This window comes from Colletotrichum truncatum (assembly GCF_014235925.2).
Source record: "Colletotrichum truncatum strain CMES1059 chromosome Unknown Contig_0002, whole genome shotgun sequence".
Lineage (NCBI taxonomy): Eukaryota > Fungi > Ascomycota > Sordariomycetes > Glomerellales > Glomerellaceae > Colletotrichum > Colletotrichum truncatum.
The window spans coordinates 3,613,132-3,632,617 of NW_027222399.1; the positions used below are offsets into that span (position 1 = coordinate 3,613,132).

Here is a 19,486-nt window from a genome sequence, read left to right on the forward strand (position 1 = left end):
ATGAATCTCATGAACAAGTCCCATTGCATTAAACAACCAACTCCGTAATCATAACGCTTTACCCGCGCCTAGAATCACGCGGATTCTCCCATGCTCTGAATCATATCAACAGTCCCGTTCGCCACGCCCACAAACCCATTGACCTGCCTCTTCCCCTCAACCCTATCCTCAGGCTTGCCCCAACCACCGCCGCCGGGCGACATGACGACGATCCGGTCGCCCGCCTCCATCATGGCAGTGTTCTTCCCGCCCAGGTTCACGACCCTCCCGCTCTTCTTGATCCACACATTCCGGCCCCTCTGTCCGTCGTCGCCCCCGTTCAACCCATAGGGCGCAAAGGACCGCCTCTCGCTAAGAATACTCACCTTGATCGGGATACCAAACTCAATGTCCCTGATGATCCCGTCGCCACCGGGGTGCGCGCCCTTGCCGCCGCTGCCCTCCCGCAGACAAAACTGGCGGAGAACGACAGGGTACCGCCTCTCCAACGACTCCGGATCCGTGATGCGCGTGTTGGTCATGTTGGTGTGAACGCCGCTGACGCCGTCCCAGCTCGGCCCGCCGCCGGCGCCGCCGCAGATAGTCTCGTAATACCCGAACCCGGTCTCGGGATCGTCCGTGCCGAACGTCAAGTTGTTCATGCACCCCTGACTGGCCGCAGCCGCACGGAACGCCTTGAAAATGACATCCACGACGCGCTGGGACGTTAACACGTTACCCGCGCACACGGCCGCGTGCTCCGTAGGCCTCAGAAGGGAGGCCTCGGGGACCCGCACGTCAATGGGCCGGATGGCGCCTTGGTTGAGCGGGATCTCGGCGTCGACCATGCACCGCAGCGCGAAGATGATGGCCGAGTTGCAGATGGCGATGGGCGCGTTCCAGTTGCCGTAGGCCTCGGGGCCGGTTCCGTCAAAGTCGAACACGGCGCCGCCTGTGGACGGGTCGATTGTGACCTTGAGCTGGATCGGCGTGCCGTCGTCCATGTAGTCCACCGCCTCGAGCGGTTTGCCGTCGGTGCGGCTGTAGATTGTCTTGAGCATGTCGCGGACGGCGCGTTCTGCCGCGCCTTGGATCTCTTCCACTTTGAGAATATTAGTTACCGGGTTGTAAGGAGTGAGGAGGAGGAGGGTATTACTGTAGAACTGGACGACGTCAATGCCGTAGTCCTCGATCAGGGAGTGGATGAGCTGGCTTCCGCGGTGGTTTGCCGCGGCTTGGGCTTTGATATCAGAGATGTTGTCGCGGAGACACCTGGTTCCCTGACACCCTGGTGAATGTGCCGGCGCCATGAGAAGGTCGGTGAGTTCCTTCTCTTCGAAGACGCCGCCCTCGACGACTTTGAAGGCTTTGATCACGGCGCCTTCTTCCCAGAGTTCCTTCGAGTTGGGCGGCATCGAGCCGGGGAGGATGCCGCCGACCTGGGAGACTGTCAGGATTGCTTCAGGAAGGGCGAGGCGTGAACTTACATCGGCATGATGGCCTCTCGAAGCGGTCCAGAAGATGATTTCCTTGCCCTCGGCATCGAAGATGGGCGTAATGACAGTTAGGTCGGGAAGATGGGTGCCGCCGCAGACTGTTCTCCGTGTTAGTCATTTTTGGTGAGTATGTTGAGTGAAATGCCTACCTGGCGCGTTGGAAAGGATCACATCTCCAGGCTTGAGATTGTTGCCCCAGTGCTCGATCTGCCACCTCACTGCGAAAGCCATGCTTCCAATCTGCTTCCAGTCAGTTTTCATCCATCTAGCTTGGGGGAAAGAGGGGAGGCATACCATAGCAGGCACATGCGGTGCGTTCGCCACTAAACCGCCGTCCGGCGAAAAGACAGTACACGAAAAGTCCAACCGCTCCTTGATATTCGTGCTCACGCTCGTCTTCTGCAGCGCCCGCCCCATCTGCTCCGCGACGCCCATAAACCGGTGCCCGAAAATGGACAACTGGATCGGGTCGACCGTCGTCGCAGACATGGTCTCCTTCGTTCCGACACTGACGTCAATCACAACGGTATCAGAAAGCACCGTCGCCGCGGCGTCGGGGATGACGACGATGGTCTGCTTGTCGTCCATAATCAGCGCTGGGCCGGCGACACGAGAGTGAGGCGCCAAAGTAGAAAGACCGTATACCGGCGTCTCAGACCAACCCAACCCCTTAAAGTAAACTTGCTTCGTCGTCTTAGCGGGGGGTGCCGGTGTGGCTTTCTTAGAGGCGAGCTCTGCAGGCCATGGTGTAGGAAGTTTGACGGTGGTGCGGCCGACGGCGCGAACGCGGTAGTCGTCGATAATCACGTCTCTTCCCACAGGCAAGAAGCCGAACTGCTTCTGGTGCGCGGCCTTGAAAGCTTCCAAAGACCCGCCGGCAGATGTCTCCTGGATCATGAGCGGTGTGTCGCTGCCCTGGAAACGCATGTTAAGGTACCTCTCGGCGTCGATGCGTTCTTCAGGGATGCGCTGCATAAGAAGCATACCCGAGGCTTTCGCCGTCAGCTTGTCCAGTTCCGAAGCGAAGATGGGGAGGTTGGCCTCTGTGTAAGTTAGAGCGCAGGGGCTGCGTTCCTCGTGCACAACGTCGGCGAGGGCCATGCCATAGGCGGAGAGGACGGAGGAGTACTTGTGAACCAGAACGCGGGATATGCCTAGGGTCTTTGCGATGTCGCAGGCGTGCTGGCCGCCGGCGCCGCCGAAGGATGCGAGGTTGTGGAGGCCCGCGTCGTAGCCTTTTGCTTCTGTGAGAGTGCGGATTGGACGGCACATGGATTCGTTGGCAACATCAAGGAAACTAGTTTTGTCAGTCAGTTTCCATCAGAGATGTGTACAGGAGAGCTCGCCTACCCTGCCGCAACTTCCTCGATGCTGAGGTTGGTGCCCTCGTCCTTGTTAATGCTCGCTGTGAGCTCTTCAAACAGATGTCTACTCGCGTCGACGTCCAGGGGCAAGTCCTCGTTCGGGCCAAAGATCTTGGGAAAGAACTCGGGGCGCAGACGACCGAGGACGAGGTTTGCGTCCGTGACGGTTAGGGGTCCGCCTTTCCTATAGCATGCCGGGCCGGGGTGTGCGGATGCGCTCTCGGGGCCGACTTTGAACATGCCGCTCTGCCAACTTAGAATGCTGCCACCGCCGGCCGCGACGGTATTGATGTCGAGCTGGGGAGTCTGGACCATGACGCCGGCGGTGGTTGTTTCGAATACTTGTTCGAGTTCACCGGCGTATCTGTAACCTTCAAATCAGCCATGCTCTAGGAGATGTCAGAGGATTATGGTATACCTCGAGACGTCAGTACTGGTGCCGCCCATATCAAATCCAATAACCGGCGTCTTATCAACCTGGTCATAACACGTCCTCGCGTACCCCACAACACCTCCCGCAGGACCAGACAGAATTGCCCTTAGTCCCGACAAGCCCGAGAACTCAACTAGGCCGCCGTCACTCTGCATGAACTCACACCGGCACCCGCTCGTAGCGAGGTCCTCGAAGCCAGCCTCGAAACCGGCAATGTATCGCTTGATCTCTGGGGTCAGGTACGCGTCCGCCGTCGAGGAGTTACCGCGCGGCACGATCTTGACGACGGGAGACAGCTCGGCGCTGGGTGAGATGTGGGTGAAGCCAATGTCAGCTGCGAGCTGGGCTATGGCATCTTCGTGTTCGCGGAAGGTGTAGCTGTGCATGAGACAGACGGCGATGGAGCGGTAGCCTTCATCGAAGGCTTCTTGCAGAGATTGTCTGGCTGCTTGTAGATCTGGTTTTTGGCATGTCAGTAGTTTTTAGTAAGGGTAAATCAAAATGATGAATTACCAAGAGGCTCCAGGATCCGGACTGCTTCCCCAGTGACACCGGTGACGAGGGCCGGATCTGAGGATGTGTCAATGACTTCGGGCTTATTGTTTTCTGACCAGGCCTCGAGGGTCACTCTCTCTGGGATCTCGATGACTTTGGAGTATAAGACGTCGGGCTTGCGGATGGCGAGGTCGAAAAGTTTTGGTCTTGACTGGTTGCCAATGTGAAGTAGGTCCTGTTCTATGTGTTACTACCCGTGAAGTGCGCAATCTGGTGGACATGGAATTACCTTGAGACCCTTGGTGACGGCAAACACCGTCTTCTCTCCTTTCCTCTCGAGTAACGCATTTGTAGCGACTGTTGTTCCCATCTTGATTGATTCTGCAGTATATAAGTCAAGCTGTTCACAAAGGTTATGAGAGAAAACTCACCGACTCCTCTTAGCGAGATCTTCTTGCCCTTGGGATACTGCTTGCCTGTCGCCTTTTCCAAAACACGTCTGATGGCCTCCACGGGGGCGTCTGGGTAGTTGCTGGGGTCGACGGATAACAGCTTGACGAGGATGTCATCTTGGCCGGGCACAGATGCAACACACTAGATGATCAGAAAAAGACCAAAGACATGAGACCAAGTCGTACTTACATCAGTGAAAGTGCCACCGCGGTCAATGGATATCCTAATACCCTCGACCGGACCTGGAAGCGAGCCCATGATGTTAAACTGATCGAGGGGTATAGGATGTGTAAAAGATGGGAGATGGTGCTTCGAGAATAGACACCAGGCGATATTCAAGAGATGAAAGTAGTGATTTAGAGATGATAGTAACCAGATCAACGTAGGATATCGCAATGATTATACAAGTCTCTCAAGTGCGGTGCAGCATCTCAATCGCCTAATCAGGCAATGAGCCGAAGGTCGCTTGTCAACTCCCCTCGGAGCTCCATCGGTGGGCTTTCGGAGCCATGGACATCTCTCCGGTAATGTGTGATCTACGCGTTCATTGTTAGCTGAGAGGGGGTGGAGGCGGAGGTGAGAGCCAATATCTTCGTCCGAACAGCGATAAGTGTGTAGATGCCTCGGCGAGGGTGGCGGGGTTGACGGCTTATCAGTTTCGGGAGGGGTGCCCGAAGGGGTCTTGTGGTGGAGCTCCGCTCAGTGGGGCCTTTAGTTGTAGCTTGCTCAGAGGCCATCACTTCGGAGGCTGTTTCCCTATGATACGTCTTTACAGATGTTCGTTTCGCCAAGATTTCACAAAAAATTATCCATTTGAGAAAATGAAGAGTTTCAATTGATAGGCTTTATGATTTTGTATATGGCTATTCACCATTCAACCCTTCTAGATGTCTATTTGACGCTACGAACAGTGTCATCAAGTGCCCTGGCAAAATACTCCACATTCTTCTCGTTCAATCCAGCAATTGATATTCTAGATGTATCGGCCATGTAAACGTGGTATTTCTCTGTGTAACACGTTAATATCAATAATCAAATCTCGCGTTGGGACTACTGACCTTCGAGGTGTTGCACTTGTGTCTTGCTGATTCCAGTGTACCCGAACATGCCGCTCTGCTTGACAATATGCGACCAGTCGCCCGGAGTTTGAAGCCGCACCAACTCATCGTAAACCTTTTGTCTCATGGCGCGGATGCGGCCTGACATGGTAAGCAGGTCACGGGCCCATTGCTCTCTGGCCGAGGGAGTGCTCAGGACGGCGGCAGCAATGCGGGCGCCGTACGCGGGCGGGTTCGACACCGTCGCTCTCTGCACGTTCTCCAGGATGGAGTTCACCGTCCGAGTGGTTTCGGCGGAGTTGGCGACGAATGTCACGGCGCCGACGCGCTCTCCGTACAGGCCCATGTTCTTTGCAAATGACATGCACACAGCAGCCTCCAAGCCCAACTCATCGACAAAGTAACGGATCGCCCAGGCGTCGTCGTCTACGGAGCCGGAATTGAAGCCGAGGTACGCCGAGTCGAACACGGGGAAGACGTTCTTCTCGATGATTACGGATGCAATTTCCTTCCATTGCTCTTGTGATGGGTCGCAGCCCGTGGGGTTGTGCGCGCAGGCGTGTAGGATGACGGCGGAGCCAGGCTCGGCCGCCTTTAGGGTTGTGATATAGCCGTCAAAGTCAAAGGCGCGGTCTTTGTAATATGGCAGCTGCTTCACTGTGAATCCCATGGAGCTGAAGAGCAGGTCGTGGTTGGACCAGGTCGGGTCGGTGATGTAGATCGTCTTGATGCCTGTGTCGGCCTTCTTCAGGGCCAGTCCGGCGAGGAGGAGTGCACCAGTTCCTGACAAGGACTGGCAAGAGGCAATCTGGCTTCTGAGTTAGAACAACAAAAACTGATGCTAGTATCAATCAAAACCTACGCGATTCTCTGCAAAGGCTTTCGTGCTACTGAAAACGAGCTTTACGGCTTCATCGCGAAATTGCTTCAATCCTGCGATGGGTAGATATTCGTGTCCGGGCTCTCCCAAGGACTTCTCTGCTAGTCGCACCGAAGGCAGAATCCACGGCTGGCCATTTTCGTCGCGATATGTGCCCTGGCCGAGGTTGACTTTGTTGGCATCTGTGTCGGCGAGATAGCGTCTTGTGACGTCGAAGATGGCGTCGGGGGGGATGTACTCTGATCTCCCAAACGCCGAGGTCTGCTGCTTGATTGAGCCCATTTTGGATGCGATTCACAATGTTGCAAAGTATTTCGATTTGATTCAATCACCAGCTTAATCCAGAGGCTGGAAGGGGTCGACAGATGAAGGTTGTGATGTGTAGGACCTACCATGTCGGGACCCCTGCCGACTCGGAGTCGTAAGCCGGTCATGGGGCCGGCACCGGCGTTTGCGCCATCCCAGATGAGGGGCTCGCGGGGTCATTGTCCACTTTGATGGAGTGAACCACGAAGGTGTTATCAATTGCTCCGAAGGCCAAGGCGAAGTGCCCGAATCAATACACAGCGGGCCACGTAGTAGGAAAATAAAGAGAGCCTGTGTTTCCTATAGTCTAGTAGAGTTTGTGGTAATTCAAGTGTACCATTCTCACTGTAAAACGTAAAACGAACACTCAATATGGCACCCCGTTGTCCTCCCCGCGGCATTTACGCGCCGGTCGTCGCCTTCTTCCATGAAGACGAGACGCTCGACCTCGAAGCCCTCAAAACACACATTGAACGCCTTGCAAAGTCGGGTGTGGCCGGGCTTGTTATCCAGGGCTCCAACGGCGAGGCGCCGCATCTGCTCCACTCGGAAAGGCAGCAGGTCATCAGCACCGCGGCCACGGTGCTCAAGGAGCAGGGCCGGACGGACGCCGTCATAATCGCCGGCTGCGGAGCCCAGAGCACGCGGGAGACGATCCAGCTGTGCATCGAGGCCAGGGAGTCTGGGGCGGATTATGCGCTTGTGCTGTCGCCAAGTTACTGGAGTAAGTCAATCGGAAGCTGAGCCGTGGTGTCGCGCATTGAGGGGAAACCATGCATGAAAGTTGCAGTGATTGAATCCTGGTTCGCTGACTCGGTGTTTTTTTCCTAGCCGGTGCGATGCAGAAGCCCGTCATCCAGAAATTCTTCGATGATGTAGCCACGGCCTCGCCTATTCCGATTTTGCTCTATAATTTCCCGGCCGTCACGTCCGGGATTGATCTCGACTCAGACCTCATCGCGACACTGGCGGCGTCAAACGACAAGATTGTCGGATGCAAGTTGACTTGCGGAAACCTGGGCAAGCTTCACCGCGTCGCACACGACGAAAAGATACCTCAACCGTTTGCTGCATTTGCGGGCAAATCAGACTTCTTCCTACATGGCCTGGTGGCGGGCTCAAACGGAGTCATTGCTGCTGCGGCCAACTTCACGCCCAAAGTGCACGTCAAACTGCTGGAGCTCTATGACCAAGGAAAATTGAAGGAGGCGCAGGAGCTGCAGACCCAACTCAGTAGAGCAGATTGGGTTCTGGTGCAGTTGGGCGTTGCCGGGCTCAAGGCCGCTTTGGACAGATATTTCGGATATGGCGGTGGAAGAAGCAGACGGCCACTTGGTCTGGTTGCGAGCGCCAAGTTTGAAGGTGATAAGGATGCTGTGTTGAAGAGCTTGGTGAACTTGGAGAGTTCGTTGTAAGCCGATGATGATGGCAATTATTACTTTATCAAGATATATTAATAAGCATTGTTATTATCTGCCTCGTGACATGAAAAAGAAGGTGCCAAGGATAGTCACTCGTGCCTTCCATTGTTTGTCTAACCCTTACTCTCCCAATCATTCCAAGGCAGGTGTGGCTTCTACTTGGGAAAGAACAAACACCAATAAACATTGCTAACGTTGTGAATTTCGGCGAGGATGAATTCTAGCTGGATTTGAACCCCCAAGACATCATCTAAACACATCTCCGGTTGCAAAGAATACCATACGAACGACAAATGAATAAAATTATGACAGGACAGCGACCATCAAAACAGTAAACGACAAGTTCTAGATTTATTTCGAATACAACGTCAAAATTCTTATTGTTCGGTAGGCGCCGAATCATTTGCGGTACGATCTGAATTGTCTGGACAACCTAGAGGAGAGACAAGATTGACTTGCATTCAACATCGCCACCACCACACCAATTGTGTTGTTCGATCGCCGTACGATGCTATTCCCAATGAAACGAAGGCTCAGCCAACAGAACTCCGCGGGTATCTCTCCGTCGAATCTTCAATCTTCATCTCGGCAATTAGCTTTAAGCCACCCGCCAACTACGGGTTGTCTTTAGTAAAATGGCATTCCTTGCAACCGTCTTCGGTAAAAACTCAGCCATGATTGCCCAAAGACCCTTGAATCCTACTTGACACAAGCCACTTCAGTGTCGCAGATCTCGCCCCAATCCGTCATCTAGCCAATACACCAAGCCTGGATCCCAACGGAGAACGACGCCCGCCCAAGGCACACTAAACTGCTTAAGCTTACTGGCTGAAACCAAGACCGCCACTATCCGTTTCTCGTCAAAGTGGCATGTGAGCCGTTTGATGTAAGCCCATTGGACAGGATTGACCAGGGTTTACCGATAGTGCCGACCCCAGTGTGGCCGGGTGAGTTAGTGCGCCGTTCCCGTCTGCCCTGCTTCTCGGTGCGCGCTCCGAGTCTCGCTGGATATAATATGTGAGTGGACGCTGATGGTTTTATCATACCGACAAACATCCTCCAAAGCTGGTGGGATCCGATCATCAGAGTCATCTCGATATTTTACCGGACAAGATTGAGGGCAATCAACTTCAAGGCCGCCCCTTTTTCCCACCCGATCGACACTAGCGACTGACAACGACCGTGACGAGGTTTCTTTTGGTGGTTCAAGCCGGCTGCAGCGATTTATCGCACTCACTTCCAGCGCCGCGTGGCTGCATGGCTGACATCTCAATTGAGCGGAAGCCACCGGAAAGAGCTTGTAGTGAACATCAAAACTCTATCGCGTCATGCCTCCCACCACCCCGCATCTGTATCTGTCTTTGACTCTGTCGTTCTAGCCCCAACACCCAAACACTCGGCCCGCCGCCGAAGGGCTTCTTTTTCGGTTCACCGAATCCCTCAGAATCCGTCTCTTCAAGTACCCTCAAATCACCCTAATTGGCGGCTTGTTCCGCCTTGAACCGTCTTCACCTGCCACGTTCTCCACTCCACCTACTGTAAACACCTTAGACTGTCGATGTGTGTTCTCCACCTCAAGTTGGTGCCCTCCATCACCGTCCAGCATCTCAAACCATCTTTCGAGCAGCTGTCGGTTCTAGACTCTTCATGTCATCAACCAAGACCAGAAATGCCATGAATCGGGCGATTGCGCTGGCTTATGGGTATGTCATCATGTGCCCTACTCCTCTGATGGAGACAAGCGTGCTAATGTTATGGTTTGAAGCTACTGAACTGAGAGGGCAGCGAGGACTGCAGATCTCTTGGGACGATACCAGCCCGACTAACAATCTTAGCCTGAAGCCGCATTGCCGCATGCGAGTATGTCTGCTTTGTTCTCCCGCTGTCTGCCCAGGCCGTGATAAATGTCCATCTTTTATATACGCTTATACAGAACTATGCCCCCCATTACCATTCTCGTAGATCATCTTTCCTTGGTCTCAGCCAGCGTGCTTTGCACCTTCAATCGTCTGCCCCATCTCGTTTTTTTCCATAGGGGAACCTTGCGATAGCCTCAATCGAAGCATGAAAATGTCTGCTTTATCGCTTGTAGCCATTTCCGCGCTCTTGGCGCCGGTTACGGGCCAAGCTTTCACTCCAGTAGGCAGCCCCTCAGTCAATATAACTGGAGCTCCGTCAGTATGGGCTTCAGTTGCCATGATCATGCATGGCGAGCGCACGCCTCTCCGCAGCAATCTCGCTGGCGCTCTCACTCCGTACGGGGCTCAGCAGCTCTACGCTCAGGGAAGTGCCTTCAGGACGCGATATCTAGCTGGCACCACCTTCACCAATGAAACCGAGGACAAGATCACGTACCGTGCTCCGATTAGAGACATCTCTCGAAATGTCATCGAGCACCCGCAGCTGCATATCCTGTCCGTCCCCGATGCGCACATTTCCTCCAGCGCTGCCGCCTTCATGCAGGGTCTCTATCCACCGATCCCCCAGGCATTTTCCGACGACGCCGGCGGAAAAAATATCTCGTACTCGACGATTTCTGAGAACTTCACTCAGTACCCCCTGGACGGCTACCAGTATCCAGTTATTCAGACTGTCGGCTTGTTGGACGAGAGGTCGATATAGTGAGTTGAGCTTCTGAGTACCAGCGAATTTCAACAGACTAACACCCAATGCTAGCCTCCGCGGAAACGCAGAGTGTACTCAATGGGATGTCTCGACTCGGAACGATAGGACACAAAATACCGACATACGCAAGCTCTACGATAGCAGTTTATCCTCGTACCAGGCGCTTTTTAGTAAATCTCCTTTAAATGATGGTGTTATCCCCTTGACGCACGCGAACTTCTGGGACGCGTACAACATCTGGGATTACGTCCGCTACCGCTACACGCACGAACAGGCTGTACACGATGCTATGATGGCTACCTATAATAAGGACAGCCAGTTTCTGCAGCTGTATAGCAGACAGCAGCAGCTGGCCTTATACTCGGACACTCAGTCGTCCGGCCTGAAGGAAGGCGACATGATCCGAACAGTCGCCGGCAGGACCTTTGCGAGGAACGTGGTAGAGATGCTCTCGGCCAACGGCAACTTTAAAGGGTACTCACACAAAATGACGCTGATGTTCAGCTCCCAGGAGCCCTTCTTGTCGTTTTTCACTCTCGCCAAGCTCCAGAGGCAAGGTGTTCCGACAGACAGCCCCTTCTGGAACGTCCCAGAACCCGGCGCCGCCATGGTTTTCGAGTTGATCGGCGACGAGCCCAATAATTACGACTCATACCCGAAAGAAGAAAATCTTTACGTCCGTTTCATGTATCGCAAGAACGCCGACCCCGAAACCCCTTTTGAAGAGCACGCGCTCTTCGGCTCGACCGCTGCCGAGCCTCGTGTGACGTTCAGCTACTTTAAGCAGGAAATGCTGAAGTTCGGCGTCGACATCTCGGAGTGGTGCGCCATGTGTGAAGCCAACTCGCCCTTCTGCGGAGTGTCGAGAGAAAAGAACTCGGCAGGAGGTGACTCCATCCGATCGGCCGTGAAGAAGCCCGTTGTTGCGGGAATCATCGGCGCAGCCATCATTCTTGCCGTTCTCGGCCTGGTTGTCTTGGCAGCCGTTCTTGGCGGTTTCCGGATCCGGCGTCAGCGCAAGGGCGGAAACAAAGGCGGCGCCGACGCTTCCGGCCTCGGCAGTCTCAAGGCCGCTGAGAAGAGGGCCAGCGATCCTGACCTGTCCGTATCCAGACAGGGCGTGAAGCATGCGCGACAGGGCAGCTGGGAGATGAATGAGGGGCATGACGTCGCCACCGGCCTTGTGGGCGCTTCCATGACCAAGAGCTCTGCAAGTTATCGGTCAATGTCTATTGACAGTACGGGTAGTACCTTGGGTGGCTTGCCAGTGTGCCCGAGGGAGCATTTCTAAGTGCACGCAAATGGCATACTTGGACTTGGACCTTCTGGCTTTCACTCATGATACCCTCTGATACTCCTTCATCAATGGTCATCTCTTTGGCCTCGGAAGAGCAAAATTTTTAAAGTTTGTGTTTGGATTGGCCAAATGAATATGGCTGCGCAATCTGGCGCTGGAGGTGGTCATAGAGTACATAGTCTTGCTGGATCGAGTTGATTGATGGAACATGGAGCAAACATGGATATTCATGTCGTAGATAGCAGCACACTCTGGCTATCCCTCATCAGTAATGAACAGATAAGACAGTTTCTACCTCCTAACTCGTCCGTCTTATTTTCTAAAACACCCACTCGGTGTGCCACCCATAAACTCTGAATCCCACTCACTCTTGAGCGACCTTTAACCGACACAATACAGCCTCGTTCCGATCCACCGGGCTCCCAGGACTACACACGACAGTAAAATTATGCCAATCCCTCGTCCAATCCACATCCAGCCCCTCAACAGCCTCATACCGCTGCATCATCCTCACCAGCACGTACCCAGCCTCCGTCAACGCAAGCTGCTGACCGATACAAATCCTCGGCCCGCCATTAAACGGCACGAAATGCCACGCCGCGCTCGCGGCGCCCCTCTTCTCCTCCCACCTCTCAGGCACAAACTCATCCGCGTCAGCGCCCCAGAGGTCCTTGCGACGGTGGAGCACGTGGGTGCTGAAATTCACCTCCATGCCCTCGGGCACGAAGACCGGCGACGCCCCGTCCGGCCCACCGCCCGACGGGAGTGTAGTATCCCGCAGCGCGCGGCGCGAGTTGAAGGGGACGACGGAGTGAAGACGTAGAGTCTCGGAGAGGACGTGTTGGAGATACGTACACTGCTTCAGACTCGCAAAGGTCACGTTCTCGCCGGGATCCCGAGAATACGTCCCGAACGTATCGAGGACTTTCCCGCGGAGCTTGGAGAAGACACGCGGGGACCGGAGGAGGCAGTACCACGTCCAACTCATGAGGCTGGCCGTCGTATCACGACCGGCGGCGAGAAGACCCAGGACTTGTTCGCGGACCTCGCTTGTGTCGCCGGCGCAGCGGTCGCGGAGGACGTCGAGGAAGTCGTACTGCGCGACGGAGTCGCCTCGCTTCCGCGCCTCGTCGGAGGCCGCGATGGCGTCGTCGACGAAGGAGTGCAACGTGCGGACGCAGGACTGGAGTTCTGCGGTGCCGTAGAGCCAGTAGAAGCCGCGGAGGCGCATTCGGACGCCCAGGAGGTGGAGCATGCGCTCGAAGGCGTGGTGGAATGCCGTCCCCGCGTGGGAGTGGTCGTCGCGGAGACGGGCTTCGAGGGTCGACGTGCTTTGTCCCAGGAACAGCTCCGTCGCCGAGTCGAGGGTGAGAGAAGGGAGCAAGGAGGCCAGGCTGACGGGGGAAGTCCAGCCGTCGGACGATGCTGCGTTTTCGCGCTCGATGCAGAGAAAGAGTGTTTGGACGTGCGCCTCGAGCAGGTCCAGACGGGAGACGTTGTCGCGGCTGAAGAGCGGACGCATCATCTCCCGAGCGGACCGCCAGGCCGCGCCGTCGGCGGCGAAGATGCTTCGCCCCAGAACCGTTTTCAGGTTCGTGCTCCGGGCGAGGCCCATGCCGAAGTCGTTGAACTGGGTTGCCAGGAGAGCTTGCACATTGCGGGGGTCGGCTGTGATGAGGTTTGTGGTGCCGAGGAGGGAGATTTGAAAGGTGTAAGTGCCGAGGGCGGCGAAGCGGGAGGCTACGTGGTCTGGTGTGCGCTGTTCGCGGTCTGCGCGGAGGGAAGTGAGGACTGTGTCGATTCCGAAGGGGAGAGATGACGGTTCGAGGGGTGGTGGCTTGCAGGAGAGTTGACGGGCTTTGCGGGAAGTGTTTAACTTGTGGAATACCCTTTTGAGGAGGATGAGAATCAACAGAAAGCCGGGGACGAGGATGTAGAGAGGGGTTTGAGTATATGCTGAGACTGAAGTCAGCGCCTCGGTGAAGATTGTTGGCGATGCCATCTTGCAACCAGTGACGATGCTTGGTCTGGCGTTGGCTCAAGCTTGTTTGTTGTCGCTGGGGACTATGTTGGATCACCAAATCATCACCGGATTCTGCCTTCAGCGCCTCAACACCTTCGGTACAAGTTCCGGGATGCACACTCAGGTCCCCTAACTCTCTTCCCAGCTGGCGATTGGTCGACGGGCCTACGTCACTCCTCTTATCTCGGCCCCAGAAACGTGCAATCAATCGCACTTGGCATTGGCCAAAGAAACGAGCTACTAGAGCAACAGCAGATCTTGAACCCTGTCCCTGTGCGGGCGCTGGACCCCGAGATCTGGAGATGGGTGACCCCTGGCGTTGAGTCCATGACTCGGAGAGTTGAATGATGGAGCTCGACAGGGTTAGGGGTTCGAAGGAAGCCTGGACCGAGGCATTGAATCGTTCTTTACCAAACAATTGAAGAGTAGATGTCACCCAATCATTACTGCTGGATTTGAAAATGGATCCAGAAGATCGTCATCATCTTTGTCAAGGTGATGGTTGCAGGCGCACAGTGATAACGGCAAGTTTGCGGAGCATCGAAAGGATCACAGCAGAGACAGAGTCTATCCAGCTTTGACTTTGGGAAAAAGAGTTGACTTCCCGTCCTCCCGCTGATGATCAGTTAGAACAGTTGAGTTAAGGACCTAAATACAACCTCACAACGTTTTTGAGTATGACTACATTTTTCAAGACTGGATCTACATAGTGTTGCCGAGGCATCTTCAAAGTCTACCCCATCTGTTCCAAACCCTCTCTCAGGCGCAACTTGATCATCAATGGCGCCTTTTCCCACATGATGTATGTTCCCTGCTTTATCCACCAATCGTCCGACGGATCGTCAAGTTCGAGTTCAAAGTGCCAGAGAAACTTTGCGTAGGCGAGGCTCATCTCAGCATAGGCCATCCTGCTAGTAGTTAGCTACGTCGTCTTACTCAGTGGTATGTAAGACCGGAAACTTACGGCTTTCCGATACAAATACGTTGCCCATAAGAGAAGGGTTGAACAGAAGCCAGGTCGTCGTTGGCGAACTCAGAATCAGGGCTGAGCTCAAGCCACCTCTCTGGAATGAACTCGCTAGCCCGGTGGAAGTTGTGCTTGGAATGGCCCGCGGCGAACTGGTTCACGGCAACAGCATAGCCACCAGGTACCCAGTGGCCGTCGATGATTTCGCCTTTACCCGGCACCCAACGGGGCAGGGAGCCAGGCGTGGGAGGGTACATGCGCATGGCCTCGTTGAGGCACGCTCGGAGGTACTTGCAGTTCTGAGCGGCGACCATCGAAATCTCTCCCCTGGTCTTGAACGTCTCTCTTATCTCCGTCTTGAGCTTCTCAAGCTTCTCGGGGCTGCGGAGCAAAAGATAAGTCAAGCCTGACATGCCTCCAGCCGTTGTACCACTGCCGGCAACAATGAACGTGCCGGCAAGCATAACCAACTCTAGATTCGAGAGCTTCTCTTCTTTATTGTCGAGAATGTAGGACATGAAGTCCTTGCCGGGGTTCTTGGCCTCGATGCGCTGACGCACCTTGGCTTCCGTCATGGCCATGTGTTTCTTGCGTGCCTCGGTAACGCGACGCGGGGTGATCCATGAGAGATATTCGAAGACGCCGTACTGTACCGCCAGCTGAATCCAAACGTACGAGGTGGCACGGGACATGATGACTCGGATCCAAGGCTGGTCAGCGTTGTTGAGGCAGCCAGCTGGTGTACCGAAGGCGAGGTCTATCCACATAGTGTCAGATTGTCAACTTTTAGGGGAGCTATATAAACTTCTTACCAGAAACAATGTCAAAGGCCAAGAGATTGAACCAAGTGGACATGTCCACTGGCCCTTCTTTGCACCTCTTCATGAGCTGTTTCACAAGACTGTCTGAATGGGTTTGGAAATAGTCTTCCTGTTCGCGCAGCGCACGCTCCGAGAAAGCAGGGTTAATTGCACGTCTCAGTTTGGAGTGCTTCTCTTGGCTTTCGGTCATCAGCGTCCTGCGCCCGTTGAGATGCGCAGGAGCAATACCGCGGCCGTCGAGAGCTTTGGGAAACTCGGGACTGCGCTGTCCGTAAATCTTCTTCCATGCCGCCGAAGAGGTGAAGGAGAGCTCATCGGGCGCGATCCGCACCACAGGGCCGTACTGCTCGTGTAGCTCGCGAACACGCCAAGTGATACGGCCTTTCATGTTGACGTAGTTCCATGGCAGGCGAGAGATTGCCCAGAGCTTAGGGCCTGGGTAATGACGAAGGGGACTGAGGTAGAGGTAATAGATTGTTCGGCAGACAACGTAGAACAGAATCTGAAAACGTTGTGAGATTGAAGTGCGCAGATGCAGGGTTTGAACTTACTGCGCCTAGGAAGCCAACGACTACGTTGCCGACGGTTGGAGCTGGTAGCTTAGTTAGATGAGCTCCAAGGTTCTCCGGGATCTCTATTTTCGCCATCGTCAATAAGTTTTCTGCGAAACGATCTGATGGTCCCTGAGATGTTGAACTTCAAGATTCAGAAGACTTGATGGCGATTGCAAAGCCAGAAGGCGGAATGGCCATGCACGTCCAACTCCCCATCATTCAATGACAGGGGAGCTGTTCGGCGCTCACTCCGGAGTGACATTCGGCATTCCATTTTCTGTGAACAACGTGGGGCCAAACTTGACCGACAAAGTGTTCCATGATCAGTAATGGGATAATACTCACCTTGACTTCTGCCAATAAGATGACGAAATCGTGGCACGTTTATGAAGCTCCACAACTTGCCTCCGAAGGACAACTATTTGGAGTTCATGAACATGCTCCTGGGCATGCGGATTAAGTGCCGGGGGCCCCTGTCTGCCAAATCTGGACCCCTGAAAAATGTACGGATCGTTAACAAATGCCGGCCATCTGGCCTGATTTAAGGATGGAGCCGCCGCTGCAGGCGAAAAGCTTGTTTATTCCAGATCCCTGAGTGACCCCACTGCTACGCGGCCTTGCATGCACGAGTCAATGCTTGTTGTTAAACAAGCTCAACAACCCCATGCTTGGCCATTGGCATTTCGAACCCCAAGATGACCCGTTGTCAAGGAACCGATGGCTCATTGGCTTTAGATGGAGCCACGTGGGACTTGATATCTTCATGGCACTGTTTGGGGTCATAATCCGAAAATGGTTGGAGCTTGAGACCCGCTGAACCTTGGACCCAGGGTTTCCTGATTCCCAGATGAAGGTGTTTCGTGCTGGAGTCTGTGGGATGGGTGTACAGCTTATGAAAGCTATCCACAGTAGCTCCATCAAAGGATATGTCTGGAAGATAACCTAGTAGAGGAAGCATGTGGCATCGCCGACTTCGGTCCTTTCGCATGTTGTGTTGAGCAACTAACGTGTTCTCGATCGTCACCAATTACGCCTCGATACCTCAGCAAACGATGACAGCATTCGATATGACGGCAGTAGCAGAAAGAGACGACATCCAGCAAGAACTCTTGCCCAAGCTGTCCGACAAGGCAGTCACTCACTTTCCGGGCTCAGACAGCTTTGAGAAGTCGAATTTGAGGTTCACTGAATATGAGCGCCCTGTGAGATAGACACCGTCCAACTGTTCAGTGCTTGATTAAAGAGAATGGAGAAGGCTAATAACGAGTCACTTGAAGACGTACCTAGTTTCCATTTCACCTGGTTGCGAGGAAGATGTCATCCAGATTGTCAAGTATGCGAGAGATAAAGACGTTCCCTTCGCCCCGCGATCAGGGCATCATGCCGTGACAACAACAATGCGACATCTGAAGAATGGCATCCTCATCGACATGCGATCGCTGAACAAGCTGAGGTTTGATCCTGACAAGCGACAAGTAACGGTCGGAGGAGGTGTGATCACAGATGATTTTGTCAAGTTTCTCCAGTCTGTAGGAATGGAAGTTAGTGAGTGCTATCTTTTAACTCGAATTTTCATCGTTTGGTTCTTCTTACAATACAAAGACGTCGGTTCCTGCCCGACAACAGGAATTATAGGTGTTGCATTCGGTGCCGGCCTCGGTCGGCTTCAGGGCAAGTATGGCTTTTTGCACGACAACATGGTTTCTTGCAAGCTAGTCCTTGCGGATGGAAGTGTAACGACCGTCTCGGAAGAATCGAATCCAGACCTGTTCTGGGCTATACGTGGCGCAGGACATAACTTCGGCATTGCACTTGAGGCAACGTTTCGCGTCTTTCCCCAGGCAAACGGTGGAAATCATTACACTTGGGATCTGGAGTATACTCTGGACCAATGTGATGCCGTTTTTGAGACGCTAAACAGTGTGCATGAGAATATGCCGGCTGATTTGGCTATCTTTGTCCTCTGGATTCGCCAATCTGACGGCGGAAGAAAGGTACAGTCCCGTTATCTATTCCCATATTATCGAAACCAAGCTGATACTTTGTCTTGTCAGCACCACATTCTAGTCAACCTCGTCTGGTCCGGATCCGAAGCCGAGGCAGACCCATGGGTTGCTCGCTTCGAAAGCCTTGATCCCATCATCAGCAGTGGGAAGGTCAAGACTACCTGGGCCGACCTTCCCTGGACGACATACAAAGGACAAAACAAAATTCTCAGTAAACCAGAGGTATGGTCTTTAGCCCCGAACAAGATGATGGGAGCTGCCTGCGTCGAAAAGTTCGACCTCAAAACCACCAAGGCATTCTTTGAGAGCGTGAAGTCCATGAACGAAGAGTGGGCTGGAAAAGGCTTCTTTGGAGCCATGTTCGAGTGTCTACCGCATCAGAAAGTCAGAGAACTTCAAGACGACGCCACAGCATTTCCTTGGCGCTGGGGGTCAAATCACTTCTTGTAAGACATGAGCCTACCCCAGTCAGTATGAGTTGAGACATCATGATCTAAATTTAAACAAACAGGATGTTGATGGCAACTCCGATCAAAATGGAAAACCGAGAGCCGTTTGAAGCTCATCTCGACCGATGGAAGAAGGAATTCATTGCCGCCTCTGGATATGGCCGCTTGCAACAGTACGTCAACTACGGAAATACAACGTCTACCCTGCGGGATCAGCCGGAGGCATTGTATGGATATGAGCCATGGAGATTGGAAAAACTCCGGTCGCTGAAGAAAGTTTACGACCCAAATAATGTGTTTCGCTGGTACCAGCCGTTTATGGAATAGATTCTTATTTGTTAGGCTTTGATAGAGTTTACTAGTAATCAAGTTTTGCAGCAACAACTCTAAATACATTAAACACTTAATTGACTGTTGTTTTTTCTATATAATCATTTCGAGTTTCCAAGAACACAAAGTTTACAGCTACTATCAATAAGCAAAAACAATGAAGCGCCACAATTGAAAACAATTGCAACTGCGAAGCCGGAAAGGGAGCTCTCCATCCATAACCAGGATCATAAGTCCCGAGCTGGTGATATCCTTGCATCGGGCGAGCACCGACAAGAGACGCGTAACAACTTAGCAGTAATGCCGGCGGCATTGCAACTTCATAAAACACCACTACCTGGCAACGATAGAAATCCCCCACGTGCGCATAATACCCAAAAAACAACGTGCTACCATGGATTTGGGTCTTCGCCAATCGTAGTGGCCTTTAAAAGGGGCCTGTTAAGGTCCGAGTCATTGTTTCTGCCAAAGCCCCGCCGAGCAATAACGAAAACGACGGTCCCTTCGGAACGGATCCATTCTTACTTGT

The 19,486-nt window shown here is 53.7% G+C and overlaps 7 protein-coding genes across 7 annotated transcripts; 3 read left to right on the forward strand and 4 right to left on the reverse strand.

The window, feature by feature from the left end:
- Window positions 1-74: 74 nt before the first annotated feature.
- CTRU02_203927 (5-oxoprolinase (hydantoinase B/oxoprolinase)) lies at window positions 75-4,478 on the reverse strand (the record flags this gene model as incomplete). Its single annotated transcript, XM_070204283.1, has 9 exons — window positions 75-1,418; window positions 1,467-1,573; window positions 1,625-2,772; window positions 2,826-3,203; window positions 3,258-3,729; window positions 3,786-4,002; window positions 4,057-4,148; window positions 4,199-4,361; window positions 4,410-4,478. The coding sequence occupies 9 exons, from the start codon at window positions 4,476-4,478 to the stop codon at window positions 75-77; spliced, it is 3,990 nt and encodes a 1,329-aa protein (XP_070062046.1).
- Window positions 4,479-5,111: 633 nt separating this feature from the next.
- On the reverse strand, window positions 5,112-6,440 carry CTRU02_203928 (aspartate aminotransferase (class I and II); the record flags this gene model as incomplete). Its single annotated transcript, XM_070204284.1, has 3 exons — window positions 5,112-5,227; window positions 5,279-6,086; window positions 6,141-6,440. The coding sequence occupies 3 exons, from the start codon at window positions 6,438-6,440 to the stop codon at window positions 5,112-5,114; spliced, it is 1,224 nt and encodes a 407-aa protein (XP_070062047.1).
- A 396-nt stretch (window positions 6,441-6,836) lies between these two features.
- Window positions 6,837-7,879, forward strand: CTRU02_203929 (dihydrodipicolinate synthase; the record flags this gene model as incomplete). Its single annotated transcript, XM_070204285.1, has 2 exons — window positions 6,837-7,204; window positions 7,300-7,879. The coding sequence occupies 2 exons, from the start codon at window positions 6,837-6,839 to the stop codon at window positions 7,877-7,879; spliced, it is 948 nt and encodes a 315-aa protein (XP_070062048.1).
- Window positions 7,880-9,949: 2,070 nt separating this feature from the next.
- CTRU02_203930 (histidine acid phosphatase) lies at window positions 9,950-11,801 on the forward strand (the record flags this gene model as incomplete). The annotated part of the gene is made up of 2 exons (XM_036722507.1): window positions 9,950-10,506; window positions 10,562-11,801. The coding sequence occupies 2 exons, from the start codon at window positions 9,950-9,952 to the stop codon at window positions 11,799-11,801; spliced, it is 1,797 nt and encodes a 598-aa protein (XP_036586113.1).
- Window positions 11,802-12,171: 370 nt separating this feature from the next.
- Window positions 12,172-13,809, reverse strand: CTRU02_203931 (Cytochrome P450 52A13-like protein 2; the record flags this gene model as incomplete). Its single annotated transcript, XM_036722508.1, has 1 exon — window positions 12,172-13,809. One exon carries the CDS (start codon window positions 13,807-13,809, stop codon window positions 12,172-12,174), a length of 1,638 nt encoding a protein of 545 aa, XP_036586114.1.
- Window positions 13,810-14,563: 754 nt separating this feature from the next.
- On the reverse strand, window positions 14,564-16,265 carry CTRU02_203932 (cytochrome p-450; the record flags this gene model as incomplete). Its single annotated transcript, XM_036722509.1, has 4 exons — window positions 14,564-14,738; window positions 14,795-15,554; window positions 15,610-16,120; window positions 16,170-16,265. 4 exons carry the CDS (start codon window positions 16,263-16,265, stop codon window positions 14,564-14,566), a joined length of 1,542 nt encoding a protein of 513 aa, XP_036586115.1.
- A 974-nt stretch (window positions 16,266-17,239) lies between these two features.
- On the forward strand, window positions 17,240-18,954 carry CTRU02_203933 (6-hydroxy-d-nicotine oxidase; the record flags this gene model as incomplete). The annotated part of the gene is made up of 5 exons (XM_036722510.2): window positions 17,240-17,374; window positions 17,450-17,717; window positions 17,775-18,166; window positions 18,203-18,624; window positions 18,690-18,954. The coding sequence occupies 5 exons, from the start codon at window positions 17,240-17,242 to the stop codon at window positions 18,952-18,954; spliced, it is 1,482 nt and encodes a 493-aa protein (XP_036586116.2).
- Window positions 18,955-19,486: the final 532 nt, after the last annotated feature.